The 11585-nt window shown below is 45.9% G+C and overlaps 1 protein-coding gene across 1 annotated transcript; it reads left to right on the top strand.

Annotated features, from left to right (window-relative positions):
• Positions 1 to 6678: 6678 nt before the first annotated feature.
• On the top strand, positions 6679 to 10971 carry BTG2 (BTG anti-proliferation factor 2). The gene is made up of 2 exons (XM_006261222.4): positions 6679 to 6939; positions 8271 to 10971. The coding sequence occupies exons 1-2, from the start codon at positions 6780 to 6782 to the stop codon at positions 8609 to 8611; spliced, it is 501 nt and encodes a 166-aa protein (XP_006261284.1). The 5' UTR covers positions 6679 to 6779; the 3' UTR covers positions 8612 to 10971.
• Positions 10972 to 11585: the final 614 nt, after the last annotated feature.

Consider the following 11585-nt stretch of genomic DNA (forward strand, 5'->3'; position numbering starts at 1 on the left):
AGCATAGGCAGGGCCTAAAACTTTCTTGTTTATTCTGCTTATTAGGCTGGATCAAGCCAGTCTACTATCTACAACTGGATTTTAAACATAGGGTGGCTTGGGTTACTTGAGTCTTTTCTGTTAACTTCTCATCGATTTGGCATAATGAGTGTTAGCAGGACTGAATCAGCTCTGAGCAGGAAAAGGCAGTGTCAGGGCATGGATTGGGATTTAATGTATTCCCCTCCCCGCCACCTCCCCACTTGCCAGATATCCCATACTGGCACCAGTTTTCTTTAAAACAAACCCTTACATCTGTGAAGGCAGCCTTGAGAACCCCCTCCCCCAGTGCAATGAGTCTGGGTGGGGGGAAAAACAGCTCTGGAGAGGTGTGAACTGAGCGATTCATCCCATGCCCAGTGGAGATAATGAAGTGCCAACCTTGTTAACTATTCCCCCTCCCTTCTTCTGAAGATCAAAGCACATCTGGAAGATGACGAGGGACAAACAATCTGCACAATCCAATGATGGTTCATTTTGGTACTAGGGATCAATGCTGCACTGGGGAGAATTTCTGTCTGGTTTTTTCCCCTCCAGTATGAACCTTTAAGGAAAAGCCCAACCATTGCTTGCAAAACCAGGTTAATTCTAAGTTCCGGTGCAGCTAACCCAAGCTAGCTAAGCACTATCTCTGCCCACTGCATGATCATGCCTCTGATTGCGTGTAGACCTAGCAAAGCTGATCAGATATCATTTTAGACTTGCTACCAAAAATGGGGAAGAACTGGTTGCAGTCCCACTGACTCATATGTCAGTGCAATCTGGATTGAACAGCTAAACTGTGAGTGAGTTGGACTACACTGGGGAGCAGGTTGTTCCCAGCCTGGTTGTTTCTATGGGGTGAATGAGGCCCTATTTTGCCAAGGTGGTGTGGAGGGTTACTAACTGCTTTAAATTAAGGGGACCCATGAAAGCCTGCTGAAATCAGTAGGGCAGGCCTCTACTAATTTCAGTGGGTTTTGAGAGCAGGCTCTTTACACCAGACTTTGAAGGGAGTGTGGGTTTTTGGAAGTGTCCAGTACTCATATTTGGGGCTGAATTGTTTCAAGGGCTCCACTCCCATGATTGTGACAACTCCTGGGTTGATGGTTTGCAAAAGTGCTCACCACCCACTGCCTGGCACTGTGCTCAATTCCTGAAAACCGGGCACATAACATGAGCGACTGAATGCTCACGAAACTTATCCTGTGGGCCTAATTTATCCACCTGGGAGTTCATATGCCATGATCAATCTGGTAGAATGGGCTAGAGAGAGCTACCAAAAGGCAAATAAAAGGATCTGAGAAAGCCGTGCCACTCAAACGGCAAGTCCTGGGCCACAAATGGCTCTTTCACTTATCATCCAAGACTCTTTACAGAAAATGTAATCGAAGGTTTTCTTTTCCTTTCCCCATCTGCATTAAAGCAAGCACATCCATAAGTGTGTAGTGTACACTAAAGAAGCATATTCTTTCTTGGAGTATTTTCCCCTGCTGGGATGTGCTAATATGCCCTACGGCTTTTTGTTTTTTCTCTTGTACTGGGAAAGTGTTTGCCAAGCTTGGGGGTGTGTGTGTTGTTGTTGCAGCTCTTTGGTTACTACTGATTGCTGATGAGGTTCTTTGAGCCAGTCTGGACTGAGGGTCACCAAGATAAAGCAGCAGTTGATTATACCGCGGAAGATCATATGCTGGTACAAAGTTGTCGGCCTTTCTGGAGTGAATAAGACACATTGGGTTGTTATCTCTTGGAAAAGGAAAGAAAAGTTTATCTACTTCAAATATGTGTTATCAGCCTGTGTAGGTGGCCTGATCTGATGCCAAGCTTTTAACCCTTGATTGAAAGCCAGATGTTCGCCTTGTATTTAAAAGGCTCCTCCTAAACTGGTTTTAAACCTGTTTTGACGGGCTGATACACAGAGCCGACAGTGTTTGAAAACCTATCTAAACTTGGTCCCTGCCTAACAGGTTTTATATCTTGGCCAATCAGATTGGAAAAGGTTACAGTCAAATCCTCAATCTTTTAAAAATGGTTTTAATAAACACCCTACCCTTCTTGTCAACCAAATCCAGGGACTGAAACTGGTTTAGCCAGAACTTAGTTGAAGCCAAGTGCAAATTTCTGTTTTTCAATCATTCATTCTTTTATAATCATTTGTGTTTTATGTGTGTCCCTGGCAATTTTCAAACCTTTATTATGTCTCTACCCTAAGCAGGCTCCAATCTAAGAATGTCATCCTCTAATTGGGACAGAAGGCTCCGTCTCATTCCTGAATGGAGCCTCATTGATCTTGTGTTAGTGTTAGGGGTACAGTAGGAAGGTGCTGATACGTGGGATCAGAGCCAAGGCAAACCAACTTGAGGCAAGAGCCAAGGCAACATGTTCTGAAGCAGGCTGTAAGGTATCAGGGTATCACTGATGGGGGGGAAAAAATATGGGAAGGATGTAGAAGGGACTTGGTGAGCCTGAATTAAGGACTGGTGCCATCACATTGTTTGCCTAGTTGTGAGAAACCTGTCCACAGTGATCAGGTGAAGAAATGTGAGGACACTGTTATAGCTATGTTTAAACTGCCATTTCTAGCCAAGCCCACTCTGGGCTGGGTCTTAAGTGCAAGACCCGCTAGTGTTTGTAGATGGCCATTGCCCAGACCGAAGCCAGCATTGTAGACGTGTGAGGGTCTTCCATGATGAAGGCAGTCTGTATGGACACCGCTACACTACAGCGATGGAAAGTCCTTTAAAGGGGGGTTAGATTATTTTTTCCTCCCACCCTTTGTCTTACTTGCCTAGTTAAATTGTGGTGTCTGCCAGAGTCTGCGGCTCTAGGGTCAGCCTTCTTAGTCATCAACAGACTCGCCTACAACCCTTTCCTTGACCATGTGAGGGATCGCCACTGCCAATGAAATTGTAAATGCTAATCAGGGACTCTGCTAGAGGTGACCTACACTAAAAAAGTTTAAATGATGCCAGTTAAGGGTTTTTGTTTGCTTTAAATACAGTTCCACCAGTGTAAATCCTAGTATGGCCACAGTCTACCAGTATACAGTGCTTTATACTGGCATAGTTTGTTTTTCTGCTACCCAAAATAGAATAAGCCCATAAACTCCTTAAATCTATGCTCATGTGGAAGGGGGTAGCTTGGCATATACTGATTGCTACAAACTTTTCTATTGTAGGCAGGCCTTAGTGCTCAGTAATGCCTCTAGCAGAGAGGGCCCTGACTTTGCCTGAAAGCTTTAGCTATTACTGGAATAAAGATATCATGACCCTACCCCATGGTGTGTGACACTAATGAATGTGTAGACACACCCAATCTGCTGTAATTATGGTACATTAAATTTGGTACTTGTAATTACAGGTATTGCCTTAATGCACCGTAATCAGTGCTACTGCATAGTAGTGCCCATACATGCTTTTTTGGTGATGTTAATGCCCAGTAGACTAATTCTACTGCGCATTAGCATGGAAATTAGTTTGCTGCGCTCAAAGTGTTTTGTGTAGATGTGCCCAGTGAATATAATTTAAAAAAAAAAAGGTTTTCTATGACTCAAATCCCTGGGTTTATTTCAAAGCCCACAAAGACACACAGAGTGTTTAGCAATTTATTTGCCTGATTCATCAGATCTGCTGATGACTCCAGTGGCAGATGGATGGGGGAGGGGAAAATAAAGCAGTAATTTCTAGTCATCTTAACTCTGTTGGGTGATTACTGACAACTATGGCACCTCTAGACACCAAGTGGAACCCCAGCTTGTATTTTCAGAAGAACTGCTGGAGATTTATGATAAGTATATTTAAAATCCACTTGTTTTAAGTGGAAACAAGGTTTAAAACCATTGTTTCTGATTGGTTGCTGGAATTTGAGATTTGCCTGGTGTTGTTAAATGCCTACAGTGTTACACCACAGAAGCAGCTGCATTTTAGTGGCAGACTCAAAGAAACCGCATGTACATAGATGACAGACATGAAACGAGACCAATTATAGGTGCTTCTGCAATGATGGTCACAGGGAAAGGATCAGTGGGCCACAGGAAAGTCTGTTGAGATCTACAGAAAATAGAAAAACTCTCTGGCAATAGCACATTCATTCCCCTCAGCTAAAGGTGCCAACGAGGAGGTGCTGGGTGTGATACTTTATGCATTAGGATCTTGTCTATGATATCACCTTATTGTTGTTAGTCAACATCAAAGCTATAGAATCAACTCTGAGTCAGAAAATATATTCAAACTGGCAACCTAGTGGTTGGAAGATACTGGTTCTTCCTCCCACTCTTAGCAGGGTGCTGCTGTGCAAGCATTTATCCGAAATCGGGAAGCAGAGGTACAATCTGGTAGTAAGAGCGGGAGGGTGACTCACCACTAATTTCTGTTCCCGGTTTTGCCTCTGCGGGACTTTCACCAAATTAATTAACCTCCAAGCCTCAGTTTCCCCGGCTGTGGGGAAAAACTGGTGATGCACCTCTTCACTGTCACTCTATTCACAGGAGATTAACTCTTTTGCTGCTAATCCACACAATGGTCTGAAAGCACTGGATTGTATCATCAACTGCGTACTACTGACTTTGAAGTACCTAGGTTTCATTAACGCTCCTTTGAAATGAAATGGAGGGCCTGTAGCAGCGGCTCTGAACTGTCCCCATTTATTTTCATGAAATATTATGCTCACAGGCTCCGTACAGCGTAGGCACTGACTTCTATTTTTGCCAGGGCGGGGGAGCTAAGATGATGGACATGTGAAAAGTTTTACGCATGTCAAGTGATGGCCCTCTTCCCCAAGGAGGCCAGCACCCTCAGGCCTCCACGCACCCAGCACCTCTGCCGCACAGACATGGGGGCATCCAGAGTAGCAACTGGGATGTCCCAAACCCCAAACTGTCACCAAGGGTGGCCTTTAAGACACTTGTTAATAAAAGCTACAGTCTTCAGAGGCAAAGGCAGCACTAACTCCGCACTGGGCCAACTATATCTAAAAGGCCTGTATAACCCCATCCACCCAGGGAACAACCTTTTGACATGTTAATTGGTTGAATTAACCAGCGTAAAGTTCTTAGGGGTGATCCTGCCTCGGTCCAAAGTCTCTGCAGTCTCTGCAATGTCCAATGGCCTTTTACAAGCCCATAATATTATCATAACGAGTGAGATTTATGCCAAAAAAAAAAGTGCATCTCATGTCATTGGTGTTGGTTGTAGCCATATTGGTCTAAGCCAGGGGCAGGCAATTATTTCGGGCGGAGGGCCACTTTCTGAGTTTTGGTAAGCCATCAAGGGACGCATGATAGGCAGCCAGGGGCCGATAAATATTAATTTTCTAAATTTTTTTAGGGACCCCGCAGGCCGGATAGAATGGCCCAGCGGGCCGCATTTTGCCCACCCCTGGTCTAAGCACATAGGCAGAGAGTTGAGAGTTGCCTACTCTGTTATGTTAATACGAAGGCTAATCATTCCCCCCACACCCTGGTTTTCCCCCAAAATAAGCCTGAGCATCTCTTTTTGTGCCTTTTTCTAATCTGTTTTTGCCCCACCCTTAGTATCTAACCTATTGGGTTATCTTTTTTCCAGCAAATGCCCGTTCTTAGTTTTCTGTCTCTTCGCACACTTAGTGCCTGATCCTGAACTCACCGATTCACGCACCATTCCAGTTCTTTGGGTAAATGTGATCTCTTTTATTAGGAATCCAGGTTGTAGCCGTATTTGGTCTAGAGCAGCAGTTCCCAAACTGAAACAGATTGTGCACCACCAGCTAAAAATGATACAACCTTAAGTAACACCAGCAAATTTTTGTCATATAATTATAATAATAAATCTGTTAACGCATACCACCGACAGGCTGTCTGCGTACCCCTGGTGGTATCTGTACCACAGATTGGGAACCGCTGCTCAAGAGGAAAAAGGAATCGGGTCTCCTGGTAGAAGTGATCTCTTTTATGAGCCAAAGAATTTTTTCTGCAAAAATTTAGTTAAATCGCCAGCTTTCGGGCACGAACACCCTTCATCAGGCGTCGGAGAAAAGACGGTAGAACTTTTAATCAATTTTTATCACTCGTTGTAACAAACTGGAGAACTTTTTCAGTCTTTTCTCCGATGTCTGATTGAAGAGTTTGTGCCCAAAAGCTTGCAATTAAATATATATATCAATTTTTTTTTTTGCAAAAAATCTAGTTGGTCTCATACAAGAGATCACCTCTACCATGAGTCCTATATTAGCTGAAAAAACGGTTCTTTGCAAGCTTTCGGGTACAAACACCCTTCTTCAGGCAGAGGGAGGCTCTCAGGCATACCTGAAGAAGAGTGGTTGCGCATGAAAACTTGCCAAGAACCATTTTTCCAACTCTTTAGTTGGGATTTTTTTAAATTTTTTTTTTAATGAGACCATCTCCCCCAAAGACCCTTGTGTTGTGCGATGGGAAATGCACCCTGTGCAATTGCAGGGGCGTGTGCGGCCAGCCACGTCCAGCTGCTGCCCCGCGCCGCTGCAGGTGTCTCCGAGCGAGCCCAGCCCGCGGGCCGCCCCCCCACGCCGACTTCCCAGTCTCCGCGTCACTCCTTCCACCCGGCTGAAGTCACGTCAAATTTGCATACCCGGCAGGCTTCGCCAATAGGCGCGCTCCGCGGCGCTAACGTCACCCGGGGGCAGCGTACTAAAGGCTGGCGGCACGGCTGCCCAGCCAGAGAAGCCGCGGCGGCCAGTGGAGCCTCCTCGCTCGTCCTCCCTCCCTCCGCTCTCCGAGCCTTAAAGGGGCCGCGCACCGCCGGAGCCAGATGCAGCGCTGGAGCGGGAGCAGTAGCAGCAGCCGGGCGGAGATGGTGCCCGAGATCGCCGCCGCCGTGGGCTTCGTGTCCAGCCTGCTCCGCACCCGCGGCTGCGTCAGCGAGCAGCAGCTGCAGGTTTTCAGTGGGGCCTTGCAGGAGGCGCTCACAGGTGAGCGGGGGCTGGGAGGCAGGTGCAAGGCTTGTAAACGTGGCCTCTTTTACTGGAAATCGGTGGGAAAATGGTACTTTGCAAGCTATCGGGCACCACCACACTTCTTCCCTGTGCCTGCTGGCGCCCCAAAGCTTGCAAAGAACTGTTTTCCCAACTATTGAGTTGGTCTCATAAAAGAGATCGCAGCCCCTAGAGGGGTGCCCATCCCTGTGCCACGTATGTGGGGGGCTGCAGCATCTCTGGCCTGCCCTGCCCTGTTCACCGAGCCCAATCGCAACACCAGAAAATCCATCCCTTCCCCCATCGTCTTCAGCTCTTTTGGGCAAAAGCAGCCTTGGAAGTAGCAATGTCTCATGCAGCCTCTGCTCACGAGTGGGGCGTGTGCTTCCAGGTGGGATGCCCACCATGCCACTCCTGTGGGTGCTTGCTGCCTCTTTGTTTCGGGAGCTGGCGTCACAGCTGCTGCTTTGTTAGACTCAGCCGGATCCAAAGTCTTTGGATGCCGACTACTTCTGCTGGTTTTGTGTCAGCCCCTCTCTGAATTGGGGATGGAGAACTGTAGAAAATGAGGGTTGGAAGGGACCTCAGGAGATCGCATCTACTCCAACCCCCTGCCCCAAGCAGGACCAGCCCCAGCTACATCATCCCAGCCAAGGCTTTGTCTAAAAAAAAGGATGAAGAGTCCACTGCCTCTCTGGATAGCTTCCTAGTAAAGCCCTGAAACAGGCTAACTGGACTGCACCGCCTTGGTGGGCAAGTTGCTTTCTTTCTGATCAAAGACGGTGGCCACTTGTTGCTAAACCTGCTTCTCCAGAAGTCGTGTTGCGTGAGATGCTGCCTGGTTCCCCTTTGTAGTAAGGAACCTCTTGTTGTCCCTGGGTTGGACAGAGCTGCTGGCTCTGGAGTTTGTCAGGGCTAAATGGGTGACGTTGCCTTAATAGGAGCTGAATCTCTCTTGTGCTGTGGCGTGACAGTTCCGTCACGTTTCCGCAGCTGTGCCGTGGACGTGCGGTACCAAACTTCCCCAAATGGGCTGCGATACAAGCTGGCCAGCTGCTTCATTTTTGGGAGAGGAAGCATCATTTAGGAAGATCACATAGACCTTTGCATCCCAGCCCTGAGGGGTTTCCTAGCGCTGGGAAAGTCCTGCCTCAAAATGTGAGAGCAGATGGAAAAAAATTAAAGGGTTTTGTATATTGAGATGGGTCTCTCAGTTGCTGGCTTCCTCCAGCCAAGTGCGAGGCTCCCTGGGGGACTGTTGTGATAGTCCCTTTCTCTTAAAGCCATGGCACGTCTGCTTACAGGCTGCTTCTGCTTTCCTTTTACAGAGCACTACAAACATCACTGGTTTCCAGAGAAGCCTTTCAAAGGCTCTGGGTATCGCTGCATTCGGATCAACCACAAAATGGACCCCATTATCAGCAAGGCAGCTAGCCAGATCGGACTCAACCTTCAGCAGCTCTATCAGCTCCTGCCCAGCGAGCTCACGCTCTGGGTAGACCCATACGAAGTGTCGTACCGGATCGGTGAAGACGGCTCCATCTGCGTTTTGTACGAAGCAACAGCAACAAAACCCGTGAGCTCCTATGGGATGCTCACCTGCAAAAACCAAATGATGCTGGGTCGCACCAGCCCTTCCAAAAACTACATGATGACTGTCTCCAGCTAAATGCTTCACTTGTCCTTACACTGCCAAGATATGGGCTACTGTAATACCTCACCTGAGGATCTATTTTTAAATGAAGAGCTATTTATATTTTTTAAGAAAAACCAAGAAAATCCAAAATTTAAATATCAGACACTGCTCTGTGGGGAAGCAGTATTAGGTGCCTTTTTTTTCCCAGAAGCTGTTGCAAGCTTTGAATTGATATTATGAAGCTGATATCTACCTAATTAGTATTGGATGACAATTTTGATGGGCTGGCTGTGTCAGGGAAGCGCAAGTGGGTGGAGGGCAGGAAGTAGCACAGCACTTCTAAAAACAAACAAAAAAAAGTATTTCTTAACTATGGAGTTAAGTGCTGAGCAACTGTGAATTAAAAGGCTAGTGTGCCTTGTGGGGTTTAAAGATGATCTCCAACAGCGACCCCACTGTGTTGAATGGGATGTCATGACCCCCAAGTGTTCATTCTAGCCTTGATTTGAGAGTTGCCTACTCTGCTGATCAGGCTAATCATTTTTTCTCCCCTCTTTTTCCCCCCCCCCCTTGGATTTCCCCCAAAATAAGCCTGAGCATTTCTTTGTGGCTTAGTTTCTGACTTCTAAATCAGTTTTTTGCCCCACCCTTAGCATCTAACATATTGGGCTATCTCTTTCCAGCAAATGCCCGTTATTAGTTTTCGGTCTCTGCACACTCAATGCCTGACCCTGAACTAGTTGATTTCATGCAAAATTCCAGATGAAGTCAAAGGATACTTGAAATTGAGGGGATTTTTGCCTGAATACCATGTTCAGGGTTTTGGCCCTTGTTTTGTAATCAGCTGAACTGTTTTGAGTTGAGGAACTAGAAGTTCCTGGTCGTTGTGATCTTACCTACCTGATGGGGGGGGGGGGGAATACACTTCTACCAAGACTGCCTTTTTCTTGACCAACTGACACTCCTGACAATGCTGCCCGTGGCTCCTTGAGAAGCAATTGGAAAAAGGCAAGGCACTCTAGTGAAACGTGTTTCAGAAGGAATTTTTTATTTTTATTTTTTGCCTTGCTGTTTTAGACCGGCAGCTGATGTGCATAATCAGAGCTATTCCTTCCCAGCCTTCTATGAATCAAGTTCTCAGACCTTGTGCAATATGTATTTCCAAATCTTGGGCACTCTGGGAGAGGAAGGAAGGTTCTTTGCAACAGTTTCTCCCCCACCCCTCCCTCCTTTCTTTCTCTCTTCTTCTTAACCTTTTAAAAAGGAAATCACTTTCCATGTGGAAATCTGGGTTCAGATTTCTGTAGGGATTGAATTCCTCAACTGGAAAACTGAGCATCCTAATGGCACATCATTGAAAAGTGCCTGATGGCCTTCATTTATCCCCAAGCAGCGTGCTAATAATACACTTTAATAACCAACTGTAAATCTGAAGTTGCAACACCCCAGCTCTGCATCACGTAGTCAACAAATGCAGCAAAGCAGAAGTTAGAATAAAGAACTTGGGCCTTCTGTGAGCTAAAATGTGTTGCTTTTCCGTTAGCATAATTGTGCAATATTTGGCATCACACTGAGGGGAATATTTGGAAACCTCTGCACTGTAAATTCCCCTTTCAAGGAAAGTCGCAGTTCAAAGTGCTCTCTGGGAGCTTTGTTTCTCATCTGGTGTCTCGAAAATAATGATATGAGTGAGAACGGTCAACAGCCCAAGACAAACAGGTTTGCTATGCTATACTCCCTGCTTGCACTCGGACTTTCTCAAATGCTGGTACTTGCTTGGTTTGTCAGTTTGGCATGATCCAATGCATATGTCTTTTTTCTTTTTTAAGACATCTTTATACTCTATCCCCTCCCTCCTACCAAAAAGGTGCTTCTGGGGGGAAATATTGGAATTCCCACCCAATCATGACCCCTAGTTAAAAACAACAAGAAAAAGAGAAAAAAAAAAAGAAACCTGCACACACTCATCAAATCTCATGCTTTTGTTCCTGGCAGGGTGTTTAGTGTTAAAGTTTTGTTTGCTTTAAAACCAGCTGTGTTTGGAGGGCATGAATTCGTTATTGTATTTTGTTACATGTAAAAGCTGTGAATTTATGTGTTCTCTCTTGCCTTTTGACTACAATCCTGACCGAACCAGTCGCAGACATGAAAAACTGTTTATCAAAGAATGTGTGTTGGGTTTTTTGGGGTTTTTTAAAAAAAACAAACTGAGCTGGACTGTTGAGCGGGACCTGCTTTTGTATTTGGTGGAAAATGGTAGAAAGTTTGTAAGCTATTTTTTGGAAGGGGGAGGGGAGACATTGTACAGTAGTGTTTTTATATAAAAATGTACAGATACTTTGATAAATGTACACTTTTGTTACTTTAATAAAAATGTAGCAGCTTAAAGAAAACCATGCTTCTCTGGGGAAGCTCTGACTACTGCTGTAGGTTTGCCAAACAAATACATGTTTTGGAGCCTCACCTAAACCTCTTGCTCCAAATAATTGCTTGATAGCCGAAGCTTGGATTTCCCCCACCCATGCATAACGACTCAAAGCTCACAACTGAGGCAGAGGTTCAAAAGGACACATAACATGGGGTATGGATAATGATGATGTTGATGGTCATCGTGACCATAATAATAGCCTGACCCCAAGTCAGCTAAGCACTTGGGTTCGTTCAAAGTCTGTGAAGACGCCATCTGAGGTTGGTAGCTTTGGTTGAGCCATCAGTTTCCATACCTATATGACTGCCTATACTGTTTGCTAACATTTTCACCTGTAATGATGCCTCTCTTTCTCATTTATGTAAGGGTTACAGACTGCCCAGGCCATCCCAATTCCCAGCACAAATAGACAAAGCAGTGAGGCCCTCACAGAAAGGAGCAGAGAAGTTGCTGGACTGCAGCATTCAATCCCATCTTGGAGAAGCTGCAGCCCAGGCTGACTCACTGTAAGCCCCACTCAGCCTGTGAAGTACAAAGGACACCTCCGTCTGAGTCTTGTTCCTGTGTTTTCTAAACTTT

The sequence above is a fragment of the Alligator mississippiensis genome, chromosome 14 (genome assembly GCF_030867095.1).
Source record: "Alligator mississippiensis isolate rAllMis1 chromosome 14, rAllMis1, whole genome shotgun sequence".
NCBI classification, from domain to species: domain Eukaryota; kingdom Metazoa; phylum Chordata; order Crocodylia; family Alligatoridae; genus Alligator; species Alligator mississippiensis.